This window comes from Pectinophora gossypiella, chromosome 29, assembly GCF_024362695.1.
Source record: "Pectinophora gossypiella chromosome 29, ilPecGoss1.1, whole genome shotgun sequence".
NCBI classification, from domain to species: domain Eukaryota; kingdom Metazoa; phylum Arthropoda; class Insecta; order Lepidoptera; family Gelechiidae; genus Pectinophora; species Pectinophora gossypiella.
In genome coordinates this window covers 342961-370237 of record NC_065432.1, presented here as the reverse complement: position 1 = coordinate 370237, position 27277 = coordinate 342961, and the positions used below count along the sequence as shown (strand labels likewise).

Sequence of the window (27277 nt, the reverse complement as noted above, 5' to 3'; positions counted from 1 at the left end):
ATACAGGTTAGGTCACATACCACCGAAACGCATTTCTCCGGAGTGTGGGTTTCCTCACGATGTTTTCCTTCACCGCTGAGCACGTGATAATCATTTATGATCGAAACGTGAATTCGAAAACAAATTCGGAAATTATTGGTTTAGGCCGGTGCTGGAGTCGAACCTGCGACCGCACAGCGACAGTCGAGCGTTCTTCCCACTAGGCTCCCACGACTCGAATAATATCACTAATATATATTTCAATTTAAATACAAACATAATAATTTATACTATAAATATTGCACATGTTATCAACAAACAACGCACATACGATCACGAGCATTAATATGTATACACTTTGTAACCATGTCACATTAACTTTTTTGACAAATTAAACCGTAAGTCTCATTAAATGTCAAATATGATAGTGCGACAGGGTTCTAAAGTGGGTACATGATATTGCTCATGACTGTACATAAACTTATGCCCGTAAACCCTTATGGGGTGGTCAGAGCCACAAGTAATCAGACAATGCCGCCAAGATCACGGAATAGAAGAAAGAGTTGGATGGGCCAAGTGAGCGCCAAACGCGCGCCATACAAGTATGAGCAAATAGTTCACACTTCAACTTTGCACTCCACTCGTAAGCAAACTTTACCGACACGCACGGAGCTCCAGGGTATACAGGGTGTTAGTGACATCGTAACGAAAACTTTGAGGGATGATTCAGGCCATGATTCTGAGTTGATATCAAGTGGAATTTTCCGTGGCAATGGATCAAATCAAAGTATGGAATGGAAAATTATTTTAAAAAAAAACACAAAAGTTTCAAAAGCTCCGGGGGTCGTCAACCAAGACTGGTCCTGGCCGCAAACTACCGCAAACTATTGTGCTGAGTGAGGCCCTTTTATCTTAGGACGTCCACCACCACCTTATGATAATTGCAATGAACAACCTCTATGATTTTTGTAATTGTTTTGTGACAATTTTTAAGTGATGTTATTGTCTTGGTTTTGTGTATGGCGTTCTTTTAGAATAAACTATTTCTATTCTATAAACTAACTTCATTGGGTTAGATTGCTCATATCGGGTGGCCGTAAGCAACCTTTTTTTTTATTTTAACTGGATGAGGGGTGCAACTTTGAGGTCTCGCCCCACCTAAATATTTTGCTACCGCCGCCACTGCATTCAGGTGGTGAGACCTCAAAGTGGCACCCCTCAGCCAGTTAAACAATCCAACCCGATGAAGTTAGCTTGCGGCCAGGGTGAACCTGCCTTGGTTGATTTTGGCCCCTACTTCGGCACCCCCCCATTTTGCGCCCCCCCCCTATTTTGCCTATTTTGCGCCCCCCCCCTATTTTGCGCCCCCCCTATTTTGCGCCCCCCCCCTATTTTGCCTATTTTGCGCCCCCCCCTATTTAGCGCCCCCCCTATTTTGCCCCCCCCCCTATTTTGCCTATTTTGCGCCCCCCCTATTTTGCGCGCCCCCCCCCTATTTTGCGCCCCCCCTATTTTGCCTATTTTGCGCCCCCCCCCCTATTTAGCGCCCCCCCCTATTTTGCCTATTTTGCGCCCCCCCTATTTTGCGCCCCCCCCCCTATTTTGCGCCCCCCCCTATTTTGCGCCCCCCCCCCCTATTTTGCGCCCCCCCCCTATTTTGCGCCCCCCCCCCCCCTATTTTGCCTATTTTGCGCCCCCCCCCCTATTTAGCGCCCCCCCCCTATTTTGCCTATTTTGCGCCCCCCCTATTTTGCCCCCCCCCCTATTTTGCGCCCCCCCCTATTTTGCGCCCCCCCCCCTATTTTGCGCCCCCCCCCCCCTATTTTGCGCCCCCCCCTATTTTGGCGCCCGGTCCGGTGGCACACCTCGCTCCTCGGGCCGCCATTGTTTCCACCCTATTTCTCCTATTCCATGTACAAGACGATTCCGTGCTTAGAAAGGCACAGAAGTGCCGGGGTGCAAACATTTGCATATGCAAACATGCAAATGCCTATCCGATGTTCTCAATCACCAATGATAACTTCCACTTCGTGTCCCAAATGTACCCGTTTCCTGTGCTTCGTAACGTCACCTGCGCACTTGAAGAACTTATGACACAGTGGGCAGGGAAAGTCCTTAGTCGCTACGTGAGTCTTTCTGTGTTTGACCATATATTTCTTGGACGAAAATTCTTTGTTGCAAATATCACACGACCACGACCCGTCTTTCGGGTGAACTGAGTTCTCATGAATCCTCAAATGCATGGCGCATTTGAAGGATTTCTGGCATATTTCACAGGTGACTAACTTGTCTGGAGGCGCATGAGTAACCGTTATATGCCGTTGCAAGTTCAGATAAGACTTGAACTCCTTATTACATATATGGCAAGTAGCCGTTTCTAAAGAATGACACATTTCAATATGTCGCTTAACGCTGGCAAAGTCGGATAATTCCTTCCCGCATATGCCACAGTTGGATAACCGTCGATTTGACGAATGCGATCTCTCGTAATGCCAATCCAACGCGGTGTCTGTAGTGAAGTATTTATTACATTCTGGACATTTCAAGTCTCCCGTCTTGTAGACTTTCGCTTCGGGTTTTATGCCGCTGGAACGGAAAAAAACATACATTAATTCAACACACACTGGTGCTAATGCAGACACCATCTAATTTTATTTTAATTTTATTTTTATGTGTAATTTTCTTATCCGTTGAAAAAGAAAGGGAAAAATAAATTCGAACCCGGGGCTTCTGTATCGCGAACCTAACGCTCAACCACTGGACTAAGGAGGCCGTGGTTTGTCACTGTAAGGCGAGGAAATGTCTATATACAGGATGTTAGTGACATCGAAACGAAAACTTTGTGGGATGATTCAGATGATTCTGAGTTGACATCAAGTGCAATTTTCCGTCGTCGAATCATCCCCCTTAGTATTCGTTACGATGTCGTTAACATCCTGTCTCTCTCTTTATTTAAGAGCTGCGCTCTTGTCGGTGGAGTAATCGCCTTCAATACTCCATAGATAGGGCGTGTAGAACGGTGGTTGCCCCAATCGCCTTCCGTTCCGCAGTACACCGACCAATCTCTCAATCGGTGATGTTCTAGCTAGAGCCCTACCAGAATCCAATTCCTCGGCCTCCAACCAATACTGATACCGCTGCTGCCCGGCATCAGGGGTGCGCTTTTGAAGTAGCGGCGCCTACTCGCTACGTCACAAGATCGTCATAGAACCTAACATCCTGTATATATCTAAAATTACAGATTTTCTATTATTATATTCTAAATGTAAATGTATACAGGGTGTTAGTGACATTGTAACGAAAACTTTGAGGGATGATTAAGGCCATGATTTTGAGTTGATATCAAGTGGAATTTCCGATCGCAAAAGTATAGAAAAGATATGAATTTTGCGACGAAAATTCCACTTGATTTTAACTCGGAATCATTGTCTGAATCATCCCCCTCAATATTCGTTACGATGTCACTAACACCCTGTATATGTGAGTATGTATAAGTATGTGAGTGTTTGTGTGTGTATAATGTTTAAATAAACTAAATAAACTTTATTATTATTATTAATGTATGTGTTTTTATTCTAAACATAATATTTCTATTTGTACGTCGAGACACGGCCTTTGTTCCTTTATTGTTTGTGCGGGCGGTTCTTTTGTGAACCAAACAATACGTGGCATTGTGTTTTATTCCGCTCAAAGAAATATACCAGCTCTATATAGTAAATAAATAGATATATGTTTGTGTGGAGCTCGGGGCTCGGTGGCGCAGCGGTAAACGCGCTCGGTCTGCGATTGTTGAAATTAAGCAACTTTCGCAAAGGCCGGTCATAGGATGGGTGACCACAAAAAAAAAGTTTTCATCTCGAGCTCCTCCGTGCTTCGGAAGGCACGTTAAGCCGTTGGCCCCGTTTATTACTTACTGATGTAAGTACATAGTCGTTACATGAGTCATGTCAGGGGCCTATGGCGGCTCAGTAATAACCCTGACACCAGGGTTGATGGGGTCGGTAATCCACCTCACGAGCCACACGATAGAAGAAGTCGCGAGCAACAATTAGGAAAAGATGAAATCTTACCTGTGAATATTCTTCTCGTGTCGCTCCAAAGTTTTCTCACTTTTGAATGTCTTACCACAAAGGTTGCACGAGAAAATCTGATTGGAATGTACATTTTTTATATGCTTCCTGTAACATAGAATCGACGGGAGAGTTCGCCCGCATTCCGTACACTTGTACACCATACCGTCAGCTGGATGTCTCCATTTAACATGCCTTTGAACCAATGTCTCGCTTTTGAAGGCCTTCTGGCATATAGGACACACAGCACACCTATCGTCTGTAGGGTGCACCTGTCTAACATGAAGCTTCAATGCGTATCTGTTTTTGTAACTCTTCTTGCAAATCTCGCATTCAGAAGTCTCCTCAGGTTGTGGATGCGTGTAGAAGATATGATTCGCCAACTTCTTCTTGTTAAAAAACGTCTTCTTGCAATATTCGCAAGTGATTTCCTTATTCTCGTAGTGCACTGAGGCTATGTGCGTTCGCAGATGCGCTGCAGATTTAAAGGTCCGGTAACATATGTTGCATTCAACAGCGGAATCTTCCGTAGCATGCACGTATTTTAAATGTTGCTTCAAGTTTGCCCTGTTCTTGAAGCTCTTGCCACACTTCGGGCAAATGATCCTGTTGATTCGTCCATGTTCGTAAACTTTATCGGTAACAGCCTTCATTTCTGCAGGTGCTGCTGACTCGCCGCACGCATCGTTGCTATAAAACGCGTGCTGAGCGGCGGCAAACATTTGCTCGAAATTTCTATTCGTGGGAATCGGATCTGCAGAAAATATTTGCTCGAAATTCCCGTTTCTGGGAACTGTGTCACCAACAAACATTTGCTCGAAATTTCTGTTCGTGTGAACTGGATCTCCAATAAATTGTGCGAAGTTCCCGTCTCTAGCTGGTTCCCCCTCGATCTTCACTTCCACCTTCATCGCCGGGTTGACGTGAGGCTCTACATAGTCTTCCTCCACTTCAATATCCACTCGAAAGGTTTCAGTTTTAACAAGAACTTGTTCGGGTTGTCTGATCTCTTCTGCAGTTTGCTGGTCGTCCATCTTGCTAGTAAAGAGAAGATTGAACATACATTAATCACATATATGGACATACAGACAGCCTTACATAAAGATAACATAACCTATTGACCAGGGATGTTAGGGAGCTCCGTAACCGAATCCGAAATAAAAGTTTCGGATAATGACGGATAGGGACGGAGCCTAATTGAGACACGTTATGACAAGATGTTTTGATCGGATGGCCGCTGCCAGTGCCGGCCGATACACAAGCCGCGCGTATTGTTTGATTATTCTGCTTTTATCGACATAACATTATATAACTTGTTATAACTTTTTTCGTTATAAATAAAACCACTTTATTTCCCATTTGTATTTAACTTTTGTAATACCTTAAAAGAATAATATCCGTAGGTAACCGAAATTATCCGAAACTAGCGGATAATCCGTAACCGTATAATAATCATACTTAAATCCGTATCCGAAATTTCATATCCATAACATCCCTGATATCGAAAATATATCGACAAGCGCGAGAGGCGACACAGAAGTGAGAGGGCCGATTTACCACCTGTACCATCTAGTAACCCTCAACTACAATGCCAGTCGTGCGGCCGCTACTGTCGCTCTCGCATTGGACTTTACAGCTTAAAAGCTGCCATAGAAACGCTGTTTGAATCATCTGATAAAGATGTAAAGGCCTGAGATGAGATGATCCCAATGGCTATCCCACAACTTTTGCGAAGTTTATATTTGACATCTCTTTTGAGCAGAGCAGTGATTCTAATGCATGAGTAGCTTTTATTACTGATAAATCCAAATTCATAAATATCTTTATTCAGTAGTTAACATAGTCACACTTTGAATCGTCAATTTGTACATAACGAACGTCTCATCCACCTAAAACTACTGCAGCTTCTCACAACCCGTATAGCCGGGGAAAAGAAGCTGCAAGAAAATAAGCCTTCAGTTGCCTACCTCAGAAGGAATTCACTACTCGGTCGTAATAATAACGTAACATAAGCTCACGCTATATCCCAATGGGGGTAGTCAGAGGTACATCCATCGCAAGGTGAACTAAGTACCCACACCTCACCGAGTTTCTATTAGACCAACGTGATACACAACTGGGTTTAGACAACTGTGTTCGTGAAAACTGCACTTTATTGACCGGACTATACAGGGTCAACACTATCATTTAAATATAAACCCACATTTTATTATGCATTATTTATATAATGTCACTTTAATTACCTAATTATTCATTATACTTAATCAACTTAATATGGGTTTTAGCTAATAATTTTAATTGAAAAAAGTATTTTTTAAACATTTTTTTAACAATAAAAAATATATAAAGCACTTACCTGTTATGATATACCTACATGCTGCATATATACATACCTAAGCATAAAAAAAATATATTTGTTGGCTTACATAGTTACAACAAATCTACTATGATAAAGAAACTCGTAAAAATGAATAGAGCCTCAACAAGACAATAGACACAAAAGAAGTTCACAAAAAACAATACAATGTTGAAGGGGACTTATCGCTCAGACCGATCTTCCAGCCATCTTGTGTGTCTCAAGATATCGAAATTCTTGCGACATCAAAACTAATAACGTAGCTTCAATATCACCATGAAACGTAAAGAAACTTACCTTAATAGCCAAATATGGCTGCTAAACTGTATTTACGAAACGAAACACGTAATTTTCTTCAAATTTTCTCAGTTTTTCACAAGAATCGTAGCCACTTTCCAAAATCACAATAAATTGAATAGCTTCTTTTGTTTCACAAAAGTAACAGTTTATGTTTAAGACAAGGGCAACTCTAAATGCCATTTTGGTACTTCTTGTTTTCAACTTTAGCAAACAACGTGTAAGGAAAACACCAAACTTTAAATGTTGCCACTATCAGAAATATAATTACTAAATAGTAGATTATTCCAGTACGTGACGTTTCTGAACGCGATTATAAATGTCAAATTTGTAGTCAGCTAACTTTTAATTATTTCAATCGTTTTAACCCAAAAATGTTTTATATTCTAATTTACGTGTACGTTTTGGAACTTTTGATTTCAAGAAAGTTAACTTTTTCAATAACCAAAATAAAAAAAAAACAGCCAATATTTGATTTATTAAGATTTTTTTCTATTGACTGTTTCTCGTTTTAAATACCCTTTTATTCTTCTTCCTCAAGTACCAAGTTATTATACTTGCCTCTTCCGCAATCAATCCCCAAAGGGATTTAAATGTTGCCACATTAAAATAAATCTCCTGCTTCATTTTCCTACTATATTGATTTCAGAACGATTCTAGCAACGTCAATGTCATTATTTTGTTTACAACCAAGTTCACACGCGTCGATTATTGTTTGATTATTCGATTCTATCGTCTTCCAAAGCGTTTTTAAATGGATATCTCGACTAGCAATGAAGAAGATAAAGTCGCCCTCCCTCACCACGAGCAGCAGTCGCTGTGTACCACACGCCTGCCGTACAGGCAGGGCAGGAAACTCACCGCTGTAAAGGTAAACAGTTTTAGTCTTTATCGTTGTATCAGTTAGTATAAAACAATAATAAACAGGCTAGCAGGTATTTAAAGCTCACGCTGTATGACGGTTAGCAGCCCTACAAGACAAGAGTCAATGGAATAGAGAAGATTTGCTATCTCCCAAGTTTTGTTTAGCTTATTTGCACATGGTCTTTTTCTGTTGCTATTTTGAACATGTACCTAGATGACAAGACTTTTAGTGGGTCAAACCTCCTTTCACTAATTATAAGTACAAAGCATCACCAAGCTTCTCCATTGAGAGTATTAAACAAGTAAAAAAAGATAATAAATATTTTTTTTAATTCTTGCAATCAATAAATGTCCATTTGTATTAATGTGAGCAGGTGACTAAAAATACTTAAATATTTTTATACATTCAACATACAACTCACACCCATTTCCATTTTCAAGCCGAATCACAAATTAAAAAATATATATATATATATTTTTTTTTTATTTTTTTTTTTTTTTCATTTTTGTGCCCAAACATGCGATCGGTCGACTGACCATAAGCAGTTTTGATGGTTTGGTTTTATTAACATGCAGGACAGGCCCCCTCATTAGAAGGCTGCCTTCATTAAGGTGCTACTGTATGTTATCCCATATGTGCGTCCTTTTGAGGCGTCTCATATAGTGGTTGTCACTTAAACTCCGGGCCAGTTTGTTTTGGTGATGAGTAATTCGATCTCTGTATAGCCTTGTAGTTGTGGCAATTTCTTGCTTAACTGTCCTCATTCCAAGGTACTCGTGTAGTTCGTCCATGCGAGTGAACCAAGGTGCTTGCGCTATTGATTTGAGCACTCCGTTTTGGAAGCGTTGTAGTATTTCCATATTTGATGTTTTTGCAGCACCCCACAACTGAATGCCGTAAGTCCATACTGGTTTCAGTACCGCTTTGTACACCAGTATTTTATTTTCGACGGAGAGCCGTGATCTTCTGCCCAGGAGCCACTTCAATGTCCTAAATCGGTGGTTACATTCATCACGTTTCTTTTGGATATGTGTTTTCCAAGTTTGCTTCCGGTCTAGATGAAAGCCGAGATATTTTACTGTTGTATTGTGTGGCATGGTCTCTTGGCCAAGTTTCACGGGTGGGCAGTCTTCTTTCCTCAAGGTAAAAGTTATGTGGTTGGACTTTGTTGCGCTAGCCTTGATACGCCAGGCTTTCATCCAGGTGTGGACCTTGTCTAGATGTATCTGCAGATTACTTGAAGCAGTCGCAGCGTTAATGTCCGATGACAGGATAGCAGTATCATCCGCGAATGTAGCCGTCATCACACTGTCTGACTCAGGTACGTCAGCCGTGAATACGAGGTATAACAATGGTCCGAGCACTGATCCCTGGGGGACTCCAGCCTTGATGTCATAGAAGTCTGAAACTGCGTCGTTGATTTTAACATAGAAAATGCGGCTCTCTAGGTAGGATTCTAAGAGAAGGTACATATTATGTGGTAGCGTTTTTTTGAGCTTGTACTTTAGGCCATCGTGCCAGACCTTGTCAAAGGCCTGTTGCACGTCGAGGAACACTCCTGAACAGTATTTCTTGTGTTCGAGGGATTTTCTAACGTGCTCACACACTCTATGCACCTGCTCAATAGTTGAGTGATGCCTCCGAAACCCGAATTGATGTTCTGGAATGAGCGACCCTTCAATGAGACATTCATTCAGTCGTGTTGCCAAGATTCTCTCAAACACCTTCGACAGAACCGGAAGAAGACTTATGGGTCGATATGAGGACGTCAGATGTGGCGGCTTTCCAGGTTTTGGAATCATTGTTATCTGCGAGACTTTCCAAATACTTGGATAATACGCAGACCTTAATATGGCGTTAAACAGAGAAACGATCAAGACCAGCGCCTTTCTTGGTAAGTTTCTTAGCACTTCCGCTGTTATTAGGTCAAACCCGGGGGCTTTTTTGAGTTCAAGGTCATGTATTGTCCGACGGAGCTCTGCAGGCGTACAGCATCGTACAGGAGGACTAAGCTGGAGATCGCTTTTTAGAAATGATGTCACCTCTCGATCCGTATCTCTATCACCAAGATCTTCGTTGGTCGTAAAAACACCACTTAAAAACAATCCAAACGCTTCCGCCCTTTCTTGGTCTGTTTTTGCTCACGTGCCATTTACATTTCTGAGTGGATGCTGAGCTGATTGAGGTTTTTCACGACATTTTACGGTTTTCCATAGCGAATATTCGTTTTTGGTGGGAGCAGCGGGTGTTAGGTTTTGCAAATGTACTTCCAGCGTTTCATTCTCGGTATCAATCAAAAGTTTTTTAAGCTCTGCCGCAGCTCTATTAAAGTCCTTTTTATCAGCTGGGTGTCGACTGCAATGCCAAACTCTCCGTAAGCGCCGTTTTTCCAAGATTTTCTCCCTGACGACATTTGGTATGTATTGGTTGAACGGTGCCTTTGATGTTACTCGGGGTATTGGAGTACACAGCCATGCAGCTTCCTGAATGTTCTTTGTTATGTACTCGGCAGCACTATCGATGTCTTCATTCGTTTTCATACTTAGTCTGAGATCTAGGTTTTCATTTAGGTGTTGGTAGAACGCACCCCAGTCTGTGTGCTTATTGTATAAGTAAGCAGGAATTGTTCGATGTATCAAGGTAAAACTCAAGGTTGCGATTTGTGGTACATGGTCTGATGAAGAATCCAGGCAGCTTTCAATGGCGAGAAAGTGAGATTGAACCCCTTTGTAGACGAAGAAGTCTAACAGATCCGGGATTTTGGTTTAATCTGTTGGATAATGAGTAGCTTGTCCGGTCGACAGAATGTCGAATTGTTGTTGGCGTATGCTCTTGTATAACTGACGTCCCCTGGTGTTTGTAAGACGCGAGCCCCACATAGTGTGTTTAGCATTCCAGTCACCTCCTGCTATTACTCTATTGCCGAGTGTTTGAAAGAAACTATTAAAATCGTCTTCAATTGTTTCAGTACACAGATGATATTGTAATAGAACTCTGTTTATCGTATATCAATATAGATGTGGCTTGTATTTTAGGAGTTCGGTACTCTGGTAGTGTATGGTGTTTCACATTTTGTTTGATGATTACTGCTGTGCCTGCATGTGCTGTGTTATCTGGATGATAAGTGGCATAGGTGTTATAACCATCGAGACGGAATGATACCTTAGCCGTAAGATGTGCCTCGGTAACCAGTAAGACATCTATATTGTGCATTTTTATAAAAGCCTCCACTTCATGTTTCTTCCCAAGAAGGCCGTTTATATTTTTAAAGAAAATATTTTTATCATGTACTTAATTGGCTTTAGGTGTACACGGTAAACAACGAATCCAACCACCTCCTGGTCTTCGGAATACCATCCCTGAAGCTGCGACAAGAAGCCAAGTCTTTATTCTCCAAGTTTGGCAAACTACGACAATTCACAATAACTACCGACTACCCTACCGAAGCATTTACTGAAAACTACCACGCTGTCTTTGAGTCTATTCAAGCGGCAAGACTTGCAAAGAAAATGCTAGATACGAAGAATTTCTATGGAGGGTCGTTGCACATTTGTTATGCACCAGAACTGGAAGGCATTGACGAGACGCGGAATAAATTATATCAACGACAAAAGGATGTATTGAACAGACTAAAAAACTTAGAAAAAGAAGCGTTGATTTCTACCAAAGCGCCCGAGCCAAAACCTACCATAGAGGTTTTATTGCAAGAAAAGAAAAAACTTAATATGGGTGAGGTGAATGTTATTGGAGCTGGCAGACAAATACGTGACGTTGTCCTAAATAAGAATAAAAGAAAAAATGTACAGACACAAAATGTTATTATAGAGAAAAAGTTCAAACCTTGCTTTGAAATTGGAACAGATGATATAAAGGGCTGCCATAGTAACGAAACTGGTAGTAATAGTAGAAATGATAATAAAAATATTGCTAATAATTCCAAAATAGATATAGTAGATTGTACTTCAACTGAAATTGAAACAATATCAAACATAAATGAAGCATTAAACTACAATAAATTTGGTAATGAAGTTATTAGGAAAATACCCGAAAAGCCTGTTAATAGAATTAAGTTTAATTTGGGAAATAAAAAAATATAAAAGTTTTTTTTTTCTTTTATTTTCGTCAATAAATACAAACATAACACTGCAATAATTTTTTTTTTCTTATCTTCGGACAAGTGGCTGTAAGGGTATTTTACTGGATCCAAGATAAATTATAAAATGCTAATCTAGAAATAGAAGCCATGTCCTTTGCGATTTATTTTCAAATTTTAAAAATATACGAAATAACAATGTGCATGGTATAAGAACACCAGGTATCTCAATCCTATGACAAGCCGCCATTGCTAGCCCATTGATGATGTAAGTGTTACCATTAAATTGGTACATCCAACATGCCAATGACGTAAATTTATTAATGAAAATTAAGTGAATTTCTCAAGAATTATTGACTAATGTATTTAATTACTATTACTTGTCACATAAATAAAAATCATTAAAACTTTAAGTAAATCTTTTACTAAAAGTATAAAAGTTCTTCTTATAAAATGTCTTATTATACCATGACCACAAAGGCTATGCAGGACAGATAGATAATGGCCCTGATTCCTTCACGCCTCCTAACTACATTTTAAGTTAAGTTCTATTATTTTATTATATAAAATTTTGGAAGGGTTTTTTAAATTTCTGTCTAAAATTGACGTGTGTTCCATAAATGTTATGCCTGTCGGTTACCCGTCCCTTTCCTTTTCGACGGATGAGAAAATGACAGGTATAACTTAAAATAAAGTTAGGTGGTGTGTACAGGAATCAGCATCATTATATCGATTACGCTATCCGTTTTCATTGTCGTTTGCAACTTGGCTAGGGCCTCTGAAATTATATTGTTTTGCTATCAGTCATTAAGATAAGATATTTATTGCATTCCTGATGTTTTTACAGAGGTCTTAAAAATAGAGGAAAGTACAAACAGGAGCACTACAACAACTTAAAATTTAAACAATTAAAACAGAAAACCAAGAATAAATATAATAAAGATTATGTTAAAAAATAAAAGATACGTACAATAATCAGTATCTCAAAGAATCGTTAAAAAACTCATGCAGCGTATAGAATGCTTTTTCAGTTAAGTATTTTTTTAACGACATTTTGAAGATATATTTTGTCTATTTCAGTTATGAATTTAGGTAATTTATTGTATATTCTAACGGACATTGAGTGAGGGCATTACAAGCTAAGTTACTGGTAGTATATCTGAATTACACCTCACACGATACATTCCAAACAGGGGGGTTAAAATGGCCACAATTCATCTAAGAAAACAATGTTGCAATTTGACATTTGCGCATATAAAAGTAAGTGCGCAATGCAAACAAATGTCAAATAGCAATATTGCTTTCTTAGATGAATTGCTTCGATGTGGCCATTTTAACCCCACAGGACTCAGTACACCATTGACTACTTAGTAAACTAGAACTTAGTTTTCTTCTTCAACATATTCATCTCCAGGTATTTCTTCTTGTTCATCAAAATCTCCATCGTCGACTCCCACCTCCTGAAATGATAACACGTGATAATGAATTCGATTCAGGTCTTCTTCTATCGTGTGGGTTGTGAGGATGACCAACTTCATCAACCTTCGTGGCACGATCCGGAAATTCCGGGTTCGAATCCCGGTGGGGACATACCACAAAAATCACTTGTGATCTTTAGTTTGGTTATGACTTGTCGCGCACCCAACTAGTTGGCCACCTAGTTCCGCCCACATGCAACAGATGGCGCCACATTCAATAATGCAGTCTTCAAGCGGTCGTGAAACGCGATATCGAAGTTTACACAGCAAGACGCATATATACAATTTCCAACATAACACCGTTGGATCGTCGATCCCTAGTCACACTACCAACTTGTGGCTAGCGGGTTACTATGCTCTGTTCGGTACCCCGAAACCACCCTCGCCGCCAAATACTTATGACGTTGCAGGCTGATCACCTGATTGTCCGGATAGTAACCCTGACACCAGGGTTGATGAGGTTGGTCCTTACAACCCGATAGAAGAACACTAAAGATCGACGACCCCAACGGTTTTACGTTGGAAGCTGTATATATGCGTCGCGCTGTGAAAACTTCGTTAGCGCGTTCTAGGCTTGTTATGAGCGCCATCTGTGTTCTATAGGGGGAACTAGCTGATCTACTAGTATGAAGTAGTTACCTCGTACTGCTGGTACTCGGAGACCAGGTCGTTCATGTTACTCTCTGCTTCAGTGAACTCCAGCTCGTCCATGCCCTCGCCGGTGTACCAATGCAGGAACGCCTCATGTGAAGAGAGGAGCCACGTTAGTTTTATATGAACAGAGAAATCAATGAGTGATTGTAGCTGTTAGGGCTGCCATACACGGGCCGCTCTTGCAGTCAGTCAACAGCTTGGAGCTACCATTTATAACTGCTCGAGCAGTTAGTCCCGCATGGCCCTAGTGCTGGTGTCATCATCATCAGCCCATTAACGTCCCCACTGTTGGGGCACGGGCCTTTCCTATGGATGGATAGGGAGATCGGGCCTTATACCATCACGCGGGCCCAGTGCGGATTAATAGTTATTAACGACTGCTAATGCAGCCGGGACCAACGGCTTAACGTGCCTTCCGAAGCACGGAGGAGCTTGAGATGAAACTTTTTTTTTTTGTGGTCACCCATCCTATGACCGGCCTTTGCGAAAGTTGCTTAACTTTAACAATCGCAGACCGAGCGCGTTTACCGCTGCGCCACCGAGCTCCTCATTGCTGCTACTCCTCAGTGCTGGTGTATTCGCATATAATTAATAAACATAAACTCACAACTATATCCCAATTGGGGTAGTCAGAGGTACATCCATAGCAAGATGAGCTAAGTACCCACATCTCACCGAGCTTTCTGTATCACCGTCTATAATGGTCGAGACAACTGTGAATTAAAATCCGCGGCACTTTGCGGGCGTAAACTAGTATTATTCTTTATTCTAATATTCATAGTCTCTGCTTACCCCGGTGGGAAATAGGCGTGAGTTTATGTACACATACATTGTATGTATGTGTCTATGGCTCAATTAATTTAAGCTGAATTTCGAAGTTTAACTAAAGTCAAGGCTGTATGGTCCTCAGATCTTTGCCTGCCTTATATAATACGAATTTAAATAACAACAAGTACCTACCATTGCCTGTCTCTTTTACACTACGCTGTGTACCTATCTTCTGTCCTGTTTTATCAACTTACCTTCCTCCGGAACATGACGGTGAACTGCTCGGAGATGCGTTTGAAGATCTCCTGAATGGCGGTGGTGTTGCCAACGAATGTGGCGGCCATCTTGAGCCCGCGCGGGGGCACGTCGCACACAGCCACCTTCACGTTGTTAGGGATCCATTCCACGAAATAACTGCAAAATGGCGGCGGTAAAAGTTACACCCGTATAGTCGACTAGCTTTTGACAGCGACTTCGTCCGCGTGGCGTGTTATAAAAAATCTTTGTGTGTGTGGGAGTGCATATCTCAAGCATCTAACTTATGCAGTTTAGATTTTTTCATACAATTTTTTTTTCCGCCCATTTTTCAAAATACAGCCATAACTAAACTTTATATTTACTAAGGTATGCATGCTAGATTGAAAACATCTATCTTACGCGGTTTCGATTTTTTCATGCAAATGTTTTTTCCCGCTAACTCCCGTTTCCGTGGGAATTTTGCAATATCCTGTATATACGCTTTAAGTTAACTAAGGTACCTGCATGCCAAATTTCAAGCGTCTAACTTAAGCGGTTTAGATTTTTCATACAAAAGGATTTTCCCGTTTCCGTGGGATTTCCGGGAATTCCTTTCTTAGTGCACCTCTACGGTACCTAAGCTACGTCCCTTCCAAATTTCAAGTGCCTACGTTTAGCCGTTTAGGCTGTGCGTTGATATGTCAGTCAGTCAGTTTCTCCTTTTATATATTTAGATAGCGATAAGCGCGGAATGAGGGAAATCGACCACGCCGGCGGGGTCGGTATCGGTGTTGTTGTACCTGGAATTCTTGTCCTGGACAGTGAGCATCTGCTCGTCGACCTCCTTCATGGACATGCGGCCCCGGAAGATGGCGGCGACGGTGAGATACCGGCCGTGGCGCGGGTCGCAGGCGGCCATCATGTTCACTGGGCTAAACATCTGCAGGGGAAAACATGAAATTAAAAAAAATAAAAACGCCCGATCAAAAAAAAGTACTCAATTATAATGACAAAAGGTTAACAATGCTAAACGCAAAAAAAAAAAACAAAAAACATTAAAAAATAAAAATAAGCAAAACGCAAAAAATAACTTATATATCCCGTATTTGCTTACAAGCAAACTGAGCGTGTAACATTCCTATCACACTTAACAAACGACCTGATGACCTTGAAGACCTGAATCGATTTCCACCAAACATAGCTAAGAACACTCGACTGATATACCTTTCAAACAAAAAAAGCCGCATTAAAATCGGATCTGGCATACTTACCTGTTGTGTTAGCTCTGGCACCGTCAGCGCTCGGTACCCTTGACTGTTCCTTGCTGTGAGGGGCGCGAATCCTGCGCAAAAGAAAGAAAGAAAGAAAGATAATATTTATTTCCATATTGGACGCCACATTTACAAACTTACAGTACAGAAAAAAAAAATAATTGAAAAAAAAAACAAAGACAAAAAGACAAATAATACAGACATTAAATACACAATGGAGGCGCCCAAAATAAAAAAAAGGATCTCCCTCAGCATAATGCCGTGACGCGTGCTTAGCACGGGCCGCGGCGCTGGTGTTATGGGAGACCTATCGAACATTATTTATTATTGCGTATGGCAGACAAAAATAAAATATCCTGCGTGGATCATATATCCAGCTTCATCACCAGCCCATTAACGTCCCCACTGGTCGGGCACGGGCCTTCCCTATGGATGGATAGGGAGATCGGGCCTTAAACCACCACGCGGGCCCAGTGCGGATTGATGGTTATTAACGACTGCTAATACAGCCGGGACCACCGGCTTAACGTGCCTTCCGAAGCACGGAGGAGTTCGAGATGAACTTTTTTTTGTGGTCACCCATCCTATGACCGGCCTTTGCGAAAGTTGCTTAACTTAACAAGCGCAGACCGAGCGCGTTTACCGCTGCGCCACTGAGCTCTTCAAATGTCAACTTAGCGCCTACTAAATAAAAATAGCAATCCGTCTTGTTCCTGTCGGGATTAATAAATATGAAAAGGCGTCGATCCCCAACACATACCAGGCATGAAGAAGTGCAGCCTTGGGAAGGGTACCATGTTCACAGCCAGCTTGCGCAGGTCCGCGTTCAGCTGCCCCGGGAACCGCAGGCAGGTCGTCACTCCTGACATGGTCAACTGGAATTATATATGTTACTGTAAAACCTCGAAACGCAGTCAATCCTAAGATGTTCCAGTAAAACCTAAGATCTACCAATTCCTAATAATGATTATTAATGATTTTTAATTTTAATTTCTGACTGTAATGTTTATTACGAATAAATGATTTTTTGTCTATTAAATAGGTTAAAATCATATTAGAACAAAATTTTTGAATTAAAGGTATAATTTTTATGTATTTGTACTTTTTATTTTTTAACAATTTTTGTACTTATTTATTGTTTATTATTATTTATTTTTTCTATGGACGTTATTATGGTCTGAAAATAAATTATTTGAATTTGTAAATGGACATTTACAAATTCAAATAATTTATTTTCAGACCAAAAGGTTTGCGATTCGAACTTTTATGTTGGTAAATCTTAGGATTTACATTAATGGCACGGTAAATATGATTGGCCAACTGATACGACACGATTCATTCATAACAAACATTTAAAGGAAAAATTTAAGGGAAGAGAAGAAGGGGTAGACCTAGGATAACATTTATGAAACAAATAAAAGAGAAGGTGCAGGTCGTGTCGGATTTGGCGGGAAGAAGAGAGGAATGGCGATTACTCCACCGACAAGAGCGCAGCTCTTACATAGAGAGAGAAAGAGAGAGAGAGAGTCAATTACGTTGTTTCGTAAATAAGTTGACATACAGGTGAGTGACAAAAAGCTCGCACTGCGGGCCTAGCACCGTAAGCACGCGACTCTTTCTCGCCGCGGCAGAGATCGTCTGTCTCTTTCTGTGCAGTACTGTGTGAGAGTGACGGGTGAATGTCGAGGCGAGAAAGAGTCGCGCGTTTACTGTGCTAAGCACGCTTATTTAAATAAAGAGAGAGAGAAATGTTGAAAAACAATACTGTGTATACTACCTTTATAGTACTATGTACCTATTTTGTCTTATGTTCATTAAAGTAAATGATTAAGAACTACTCATTGTTTTATTCCTAAAACCAACATCTACCAGCTGATGAGCTGACAGTGGTAAAACCTAGCATATACTTACAGAATTCGAATGGTAAAAGCTCGAAAAAATCGTTGTACTTATTTTCAGAAATACTTACCTTTGCCAAGTCATGTCGGTAAATCCCAAGACTTACACTTAAATCTCAAGATTTACCAGCTTTTACAGTAACATATGTAGCAATGTGGGCGGAAGGCAAGAGGGAAACCACTGCCCTGTTTTTCCCTAAAAAGTAGCATGGAGAATGCTGCACCGACAAGAGCGTGGCTCTTAAATTGATGATGACAGTAACATATACACAATTGGGGTAGTCAGAGGTACATCCATCGCAAGATGAACTAAGTACCCACACCTCACCGAGCTTTCTGTTAGACCAACGTGATAGGTGAGCCGTATCGCCGTCTATAATGGTCGAGACAACTCTGACAGTGAAAACTGCGCAACTCCAATACCGGGTATCGAGCCTGCGCTCCCCGTTTGAGAAACCAGTGTACCACAGACCACAATGACTCTTAATTCATCTGCAATGCGAAATTATGAAAGCAGTATAGTTTAAGACGAAGGTTGGTGGTAGGGCTGGCAGAGGAAGACCTAAAACATTCATTGGACGCCTTCCTGGATCTATTAATTGCTATGGAAATTCGCATTAAGAATTTTCCATTCACCAAAAACTAGTTTTAGATATAAATTATTTGAATTTGATCCATTCTACGGTATATAAAGCGAAAGTTGATAGTAGGGCTGGCAGAGGAAGACCTAGAAGGACGTACATTGACCAAATTGGAGATGTCTTTGGGAAAGGTTTAGTACGATCTACTCTGAACCGGCGTGCGTGTATGAAGCCATTGATGAATGGAGAGGAAGCAAGAGAAGTGTGTCAGGATCGGAGCAAATGGAATTCTATAGTCTCTGCTTAGCCCGGTGGGAAATGAGATTTTATGTATGTATGTGAATCCACCCCAAACCCTTCGATAGGAGAAGTTGAAAAGGTCTTACCGAAACAAGATGGTTGAGGTCTCCGTACGTGGGCGAGGCGAGCCTCAGGGTTCGGAAGCAGATGTCGTAGAGCGCCTCATTGTCGATGCAGAACGTTTCGTCCGTATTCTCCACCAGCTGATGGACTGACAGCGTCGCGTTGTAGGGCTCCACCACCGTGTCTGACACCTGGGACAACAGCATCATTATTGGCCAGACCAGGCGCCGTAATGGGGGAGGGGGGAATCCACCAAGGCTGGTCCACCCTGACCTCAAACTGACTTCATCGGGTTAGATTGCGGCCACAACTCATACCGGGTGGCCGTTAACAACATTGTTAAAAGATTTAAACAGGTATTTAAGGAGTGGAATTCTCTGCCGTCTTCTGTATTTCCGAATGTATACCCGGGTGCTTTCAAGGTCAGAGTGAACAGGCACCTTTTGGGCGAGCTCCACCTTAGGCCTCGTCAATGCCTTCGGACAAGTCTGGTGCGAAGAGCAAACCCATCAAAGGTAAATTTCGGTGGCCGTAAACTAATTGAAAAAAATTGTACATTAAGGGGTTGAGAGGTGTTACTTTGAGGCGTCGGCCTGAGGCAGTTGTTACCTTGGGAGAAGGCATGACACTGAACGTGTTGACGATCCGGTCAGGGTACTCCTCGCGCAGCTTGCTGAGCAGCAGCGTGCCCAGCCCGGAGCCCGTGCCGCCGCCCAGGGAGTGTGTGAGCTGGAACCCTGAGAATAGAATATCACGGAGTTTTTGACTTGGATTAAATATTGTGGATTTGCAGCAAATTGTATTCGTGTCCGGGGTGTGATTGTGGTCAAAGTAAAAGTATTTTGTGTGATGCTTACCTTGCAGGCAGTCGCAGGGCTCAGCCTCCTTCCGGACAACATCCATCACAGAGTCCACCAGCTCAGCGCCCTCCGTGTAGTGCCCCTTGGCCCAGTTGTTACCTGACGCCAAACCAACATTGAACCAGCGGCGTAGCGTGGGTGTCGGCCGCCCGGGGCGGAAGACAATTTTGCCGCCCTTTTATTTAGATATTTCAATTTAATGTATTTAGGCATACTGGTGCTAATTCCTGCAGAAGCTTTTTTTCTTTCCTTATTCTATTTCTGCTTAAAATTGACGTGTATTCCATAAATTTTATGCCTGTCGATTACCCGTCCCTTTCCTTTTCGGCGGATAAGAAAATGACAGGTGTAACTTAAAATAAAATCAGGAGGTGTCTGCAGGATCGGGCCCAATATATGTATATATTCATCTTTGTTTTTGGATATAAATGATGACCCTTTTTATTACAACCGGGCGCAATTACATCTTCCACCCATTATTATTCTGTTTAAAATAATGAGAAGCAATACGTAATGTAAACCAAATATCAAGCAACAATTATTTTTATAATGCTTCTGTTATTAGATTGTATTTTGAAATAATTATGAGAAAATCGGTAATTATCACGTTAAGTCTGGGTAATTAGATGTAACTATTCTCATAAACACTTATTCTATATGGCAACATTTTGTCTATTCATTCCGTGATTCGATTGACATCCGTCATCTGTTCTCTTTCTACTTTCCGGTTAACATTTTTTTGTCTGGTGAACGTTAATACTGTAACGAATCCAAATTTATATTAGTAATTAATAATTAATCTGAAACTGTAATCTGCAAATATTATTTATTGTGAACGTATTGTTGTGCCTCTGATCATATTTAAGTAACACAAAGATTGTTAATAAATCGCTGTCACACGAACCTCGTTGTTTTAATATACATTAACATACATTAATTCTAGAGAAGTTTTCGGATAGAACAGTCATAACTATTTTGCATTAAACGGAAAACGGGTTTCTTTTTTTTATATATTATAGATTGTGAAATTTTGCCGCCCCCTAAAAAGTGCCGCCCGGGGCGGGCTGCCCACTACGCTACGCCGCTGCATTGAACACAAAGTAATGAGGATAAAAACTACCTATATGTCGCTACTAGGCTAGTTTCCAACTAGTCAAATCAGTTACTTTTTACTAAACGTCAAAACACGAAATTACTATGGAATTTGTATGAAAAAGCACTCTGTGACGTCATAGAAAAACGTGACAAAATGTCGGACTTATTATTACGTTTTTCTTGATTAAAATTCATAAATAAGTTTAATAGAAAAAAGAAAATGTTTTTCGTTAGTTTTAGATGTGTCTTTATTTAGTAATCAGAATTTCATAATTTATCTTGAACCTAGTACACGACCCTGTTCCCCATACTATTTGAGTAAGTAAACAAACCTTTTTCGTAACTCATCCTTCAGACGGGATCACGTTGCTCCACATTTTATAGCAATTTATCACGAATTTTAGCTGGACAGTATGGAGAACTGTCAACATTTAGGAACACTCATTAGTTGTTGTTGTTGTCTGAGCGGTGGGATTCGCCGATGTTGGAGAGGTGGATGAGACTGCATGCCACCTTTCTTGCAATGAAAATTTTAACATTGATGACAGTTCGAGTTACTAACCATTTTATGTTTTTTTATTACATTTTATTTAATGATTTGCAATGTGTGGGCCTAGTTGCCTGAATAAAGAATTTGATTTGATTTTGATTTGAATAATCCTGCCACCTCTGAGCTGCTAGTTTTTATCCTCATTGGATTCCGTGAGCCGCAAAATCACAACCAGGTTTCCTTTTTTCTGATGACAGAGTATAGAATAAAGAATGATATCGTCTACTAGGTACGTATAGAACTGTAACTCTCCGCCCCGCGACAATTCGTATCGAGCGCCGAGCTAGATTTACCTCACCCCCTCTGGGTGTTACTTCAGTCTAATTGGCCGGTAAACCGGTAAAGAATAAAGGGAGCGCGCACGAACTGTGCCTCTCGCTCGCACTTACGTTTACTCGTGATCTGTAATATGTATACACTTTGATACCATGTCACATTAACTTTTTCGACAAATTGACCAGTAAGTCTCATTAAATGTCAAATATGTTAGTGCGACAGGGTTCTAAAGTGGGTATATGATATTGCTCATGACTGTACGTTACCAGCGCCACTCTGTCCGAAGACGTAGTTATCAGGCCTGAACAGCTGGCCGTAGCTGCAGGAGCGGATGGCGTCCATGGTCCCGGGCTCGAGGTCCACCAGCACGGCACGCGGCACGTACCGCTTGCCTGCAATAAGTACATAATAAACACACGTTTGACAGCCTCCGTGTCTAGTGGTTAGAGCGTTAGGCTCACGATCTGGAGGTCCGGGTTCAATTCCCGATGGGGACATTGTCGAAAACACTTTGTGAGACTGTCCTTTGTTTGGTAAGGACTTTTCAGGCTTGAATCACCTGATTGTCCGAAAAAGTAAGATGATTCCGTGCTTCGGAGAGCACGTTAAGCCGTTGGTCCCGGCTATTAGCCGTAAAAACACCTCCACCAACCCGCATTAGAGCAGCGTGGTGGAGTATGCTCCACACCCCCTCCGGTTGATTGAGGGGAGGCCTGTGCCCAGCAGTGGGACGTATACATATAGGCTGTTTATGTACTTATGTAAATCATACGTTAAACTAGTATAATAAATAAGCTGGACTATACCTTTTATACAGGGTACATTGTTTAAAGTTTACGCGGTTATTACCTTAATTAAAAGTATTAAAACACATAATAACGGGTTCTTACCGCGTTTAATATCGGGAGTCTCATATCCCTGCTTTAAACGCGGCAAGAACCCGTTATTACGTGTTTTTATACAGGATGTTAGTGACATCGTAACGAATACTGGGGGGGATGATTCACAAGGTTGGAGTTAATAGAATAAAAGTTGTGAATATAAGTTGGTATGTGTGTGTTTAGGTATGTGTTTAGGAGCAACAGATTGGCATAGTATGGGCATGTGATGAGGAGGGATGAAAGGCATATAACGAGGAAAGTTATGAGTATGAATGTGGATGGATAGGGGTAGGGGACGACCCTAGGAAGTGTGGATGGATTGTGTAAAGATGGATATGTGTGTGGAAGGTGTGAGTGCTGAGATGACGACTGACAGAGATGGATAGAAGAGGAATACATGTTGTGCTTTTTTTTGACGTGACTTATTGTATATTTGCCGCAGATGGCATTAACTACTTGGCCGGACAAATGGGGAGCGCTGAAGGCTCTCACCCGGTACAACGTTTAAGGCCTGAGGGCGCCTAGTTGGGCGCGAACCTCGGCTCAGGGCGTCGTCTGAGAGGGAAAATAATTGAAAGAATTACTCGACCCTAGTGGGTCGGCGATAAGCGCTGATTGAGGGAAATCGTCGACCACGCCGCCGCGGCGCCGGCGGGGTCGGTATCGGGGTCCTGAAGTGTTTGGTGTCGCGAGCTGATTGGCTGCCTCTATGGCTAGAGTAATCGGGTCGTCGGGATAGTATATTACTAATACATGTTGTGCCCACCCCACCTAGAATGGGATAAGCGCAGGGGGATGATGATGGCCATGTCTTCGGCGCGCACTGTGGCGCGCACACACTCGCCACTCCTCCGTGCCGTGCACATGGTTAATGCACTCCTTGCATCAGCACCAGAGTGTGATCTGTTTGTAAGTGAGTGGACGTATGTGTGTCGCGAGTGTCTGAGGTTCTGCGAGATGATGAATGATGTGTGAAAATTAAATATGTTTTTATATTGTTTACACTTAAGTTTGAGATGTGGTGTTGGCGAAGGATGGAGGGTATAAGCTGGACTGAAATGGTGTCAAATGAAAAAGTGCTGGAAAGAGTTGAAGAAAGGAGAACCATATTGAGGACTATCGAGAGCCGGAGAGGAAATATGATTGGCCACCTGATACGACACGATTCATTTATAACAAACATTATAGAAGGAAAAATTGAAGGGAAGAGAGGAAGGGGTACCTAGGATAACATTTATGAAACAAATAAAAGAGAAGGTGCAGGTCGTGTCGTATCGGGAGGTGAAGGTTTTGGTGGGAAGAAGAGAGGAATGGCGATTACTCCACCGACAAGAGCGCAGCTCTTAAATAGAGAGAGAGAGAGAGATACTTAAGTTTCATATGTTTAATTATATTGTTTATATGTACTATTTACCCCCCATTTCTATATTTATTTATTTTTTGTTTTTTTTTGTTTTTTTGATCCCTTATAAGACAAGACAGAGACAAGACGTGTGATAAGACAGAGATGTGGTGTAAAAGACGATATAGTGACTAGGATTGAGAAGGGAATGTTAGGTTGGTTTGGACACGTAGAACGGATGAAGGATAATAGAATTGCAAAAGCGGTATATAAAGCGAAAGATGGTAGGGCTGCCAGAGGAAGACCGAGAAGGACTTACGATGATCAAATTGGAGATATCCTTAGAAAAGGTTCAATACGATCTACTCTGAACCGGCGTGCGTGTATGAAGCGATTGATGAATGTGGAGGAAGCAAGAGAAGTGTGTCAGGATCGAAGCAAATGGAATTCTATAGTCTCTGCTTACCCCGGTGGGAAATAGGCGTGAGTTTATGTATGTATGTATGTTGATCCCTTATCACCATAAGGTTCATCATATCCATCTTTGGACTTCGTATCAACAGTGGCTGCAAGTTGTCTTTGATTACTTGTGGCTCTGCCCACCCCATTAGGGATTACGGGCGTGAGTTTATGTATGTATGTATGTACTATTTAAAGTTTCACGGCGCATTGGCGCTTCTGCACTGTAAAGTCGTGAAATGTAAATAAATAAATAAATGATGAGGTGATGCGTACCATCTTCAGCTTCGTTGTAGTACACCCCGATCCTCTCCAGCTGCAGGTCAGAGTCTCCGTGGTAGTGCCCTACGGGGTCGATGCCATGCTCGTCAGATATTATCTCCCAGAACTGAGGGGAAACAGAGCTGGTTAATTACCAGGGAGTAGAATAGAAAAGAAACTTTATTTGCGTCAAACATGGTGAATAAGGTGACAAGTGGGTATTAGAAGTAGGTACAATACATGTTTCGCCATAACAATGTTGGCATGCAAATGTCATTATAATAAACGTAATTTTTATTCTGTCAGGGAATTTCTGCAGTAATGTAATAATACACTTATTTACACTAAACTTTTATATGATAACAAAAAATTACATTACTGCAGAAATTCCCTGACAGAATAAAAATTACGTTCATTAAGCCATTTATATAATTTCGTCTTAAATAATGTCAATTTTAGCTTTTTTTTTAATTTAATGCCATTTGTGTGGCCAATCTACAATACCTAAATTATACAGGGTGTTAGTGACATCGTAACGAATACTGAGGGCGAAGGTTCAGACCGTGATTCTGAGTTGATATCAAGTGGAATTTCCTGTCGGAAAATTCATGACTATGTTTGTGGTTCTTTATTATTTTCAGTTCCATACGTTTGCGACGGAAAATTCCACTTGATATCAACTCAGAATCATGGTCTGAATCATCCATCAAAGTTTTCGTTACGATGTCACTAAAATCCTGTACCTATATTTATGTAGACTCTTCTTCTTCTTCTATCGTGTGGGTTGTGAGGTGGATTACCAACCCCATCAACCCTGGTGTCAGGGTTACTATTGAGCTGCCAAAGGCCCCTGACATGACTCATGTAACGACTACGTACTTACATCAGTAAGTAGTTACCGGGACCAACGGCTTGATGTGCCTTCCGAAACACGGATCATCTTTCTTTTGGACGATCAGGTGATCAGCCTGTAATGTCCTAAACAAACTAGAGATCACAAAGTGATTTTTGTGATATGTCCCCACCGGGATTCGAACCCGGGACCTTCGGATCGTGAGCCCAACGCTCAACCACTGGACCACGGAGGCCGAAATTCGTTGTACACTAAGTAGGTAATGTTTACACATGTGTTTTAAAGAGCTTTTTTTTGACGTGAATTATTGTAGATTTGCCGCAGATGGCATTAACTACTCGGCCAGACAGATGGGGGAGGGCTCTCACCCGGTACAACGTTTAAGACAACAGGCCTGAGGGTGCCCAGTTGGGCGCGAACCTCGGCTCAGGGCGTCGTCTGAGAGGAAAAATATTTGAAAGAATTAATCGACCCTAGTGGGTCGATAGCGATAAGCGCTGAATGAGGGAAAATCTTCGACCACGCCGGCGGGGTCGGTATCGGGGTTCTGAAATGTTTGGTGTCGCGAGCTGATTGGCCGCCTCTATGGCTAGAGTAATTGGGTCGTCGGGATGTTATATTACCTACGTCCTTCGGACGCCGATACTTTTCAGTACCGTCCTTAAGCGGTTTTATAGAGCATTTGAATTGTTTAGTATTCGAAATAACTTACATTGATCATTTGTATTTTAATGATAGAATTAATTAATTACATTAGCTACACGAGAAATACGCGTACACGTGTAAGAATTAGTAGTTAAATTACTCTGCAAAAATACACCATTATTTATTTCCCTTTCTTAATTCGTTTTATTTCATTTTATTGACGTGACTTATTGTAATTTGGCCGCATGGCTTTAACTACTTTGCCGGACAAATGGGAAGCGCTGAGGGCTCTCACCCGGTACAAAAAACAACCCAGTTGAGCGCGAACCTCGGCTCAGGGTTTTGTCTCAGAGGATTATATTTGAAAGAATTAATCGACTTTAGTTGATAAGATAATCGTTAAGCGCTGAATGAGGGGATAGTTTCTTTATGAGAAACTTAGTCTAGAGAGTTTTTTTTCTTTTCTAAAGCTGTAATTCCCTGCGCTAGATTCTATTCCATCTAATTTTAAATCTCGGAAGTGCTCCGAAGATACACGAACCAGTTCATTATGACGTCATTTATATATCTTGGTATAACTTATCAAAACAACAATACAAATACTAAAATAAAGTTATAAACAAGATCTAACGAGTATTCATGAGCGTAAAACGTAGTTATAAATAGACTCTCCCTCAATGAAAATTGCGAATAACGCAAGCGATGAACCGAAAACACCGTTATCATGTAATATTATAAGGTCTTTTTAATACGCACCTTTGAACCAATTTGATTACCACATTGTCCCGCCTGTAAATGCACTATTTCACGCATTTTCACAATTAATTTTGACTATAAAATACTTAATCGCCGTCTTCTGTGACGGTCGGAAAATATAGAACTGACAAAGTTGTATTTGCGGTTGTGATGCAGCGTTAGGTACTTAATTTTATTAAGTTTAGAAATAGTATCATAAAAGTTAAGTCATTTTTAAATACAATGTCAAATTGGTTAATATATTGTATTAAAATAATTTCAATAAATCCAGCGTAACGTGGATAAATCCGCTTAATTATAGTTCGTAACTTTAGTTCTTCATTTCGCCACCTGCATAAGAAAAGTTTGCTGCTCAAAACTATTTCTGGCGCGAAGAACACGTGGTGTAT

At 41.2% G+C, this 27277-nt stretch overlaps 3 protein-coding genes and 1 long non-coding RNA gene across 8 annotated transcripts in view; 1 reads left to right on the top strand and 3 right to left on the bottom strand.

The window, feature by feature from the left end:
• Nucleotides 1-27277, bottom strand: part of LOC126379659 (uncharacterized) — a 150018-nt gene that overhangs the window by 2117 nt on the left and 120624 nt on the right. The gene's annotated exons all lie outside the window — the stretch shown is intronic.
• On the bottom strand, nucleotides 1831-6863 carry LOC126379465 (oocyte zinc finger protein XlCOF6-like). Of its 2 annotated transcripts, none has more exons than XM_050028224.1 (3): nucleotides 6703-6863; nucleotides 4050-5087; nucleotides 1831-2565 (listed from the first exon to the last, which is right to left on the bottom strand). In XM_050028224.1, the coding sequence occupies exons 2-3, from the start codon at nucleotides 5081-5083 to the stop codon at nucleotides 1983-1985; spliced, it is 1617 nt and encodes a 538-aa protein (XP_049884181.1). In that variant the 5' UTR covers nucleotides 5084-5087; nucleotides 6703-6863; the 3' UTR covers nucleotides 1831-1982. The 2 variants fall into 2 exon arrangements, with proteins under 2 accessions (XP_049884181.1, XP_049884182.1); XM_050028225.1 differs by lacking the exon at nucleotides 6703-6863 and adding an exon at nucleotides 6406-6426.
• On the top strand, nucleotides 7396-11669 carry LOC126379566 (RNA-binding protein 48). The gene is made up of 2 exons (XM_050028368.1): nucleotides 7396-7573; nucleotides 10873-11669. The coding sequence occupies exons 1-2, from the start codon at nucleotides 7457-7459 to the stop codon at nucleotides 11662-11664; spliced, it is 909 nt and encodes a 302-aa protein (XP_049884325.1). The 5' UTR covers nucleotides 7396-7456; the 3' UTR covers nucleotides 11665-11669.
• LOC126379486 (tubulin beta chain-like) lies at nucleotides 12719-27040 on the bottom strand. 3 transcript variants are annotated; one of them, XM_050028254.1, is made up of 12 exons: nucleotides 26889-27040; nucleotides 24650-24761; nucleotides 21958-22083; nucleotides 19520-19869; nucleotides 18934-19101; nucleotides 16829-16943; nucleotides 16069-16139; nucleotides 15598-15737; nucleotides 14815-14974; nucleotides 13778-13879; nucleotides 13007-13120; nucleotides 12719-12854 (listed from the first exon to the last, which is right to left on the bottom strand). In XM_050028254.1, the coding sequence occupies exons 1-11, from the start codon at nucleotides 26943-26945 to the stop codon at nucleotides 13043-13045; spliced, it is 1479 nt and encodes a 492-aa protein (XP_049884211.1). In that variant the 5' UTR covers nucleotides 26946-27040; the 3' UTR covers nucleotides 12719-12854; nucleotides 13007-13042. The 3 variants fall into 3 exon arrangements, with proteins under 3 accessions (XP_049884211.1, XP_049884212.1, XP_049884210.1); XM_050028255.1 differs by having other exon boundaries at nucleotides 12719-13120; nucleotides 19520-19647; nucleotides 19768-19869; XM_050028253.1 differs by having other exon boundaries at nucleotides 12719-13120.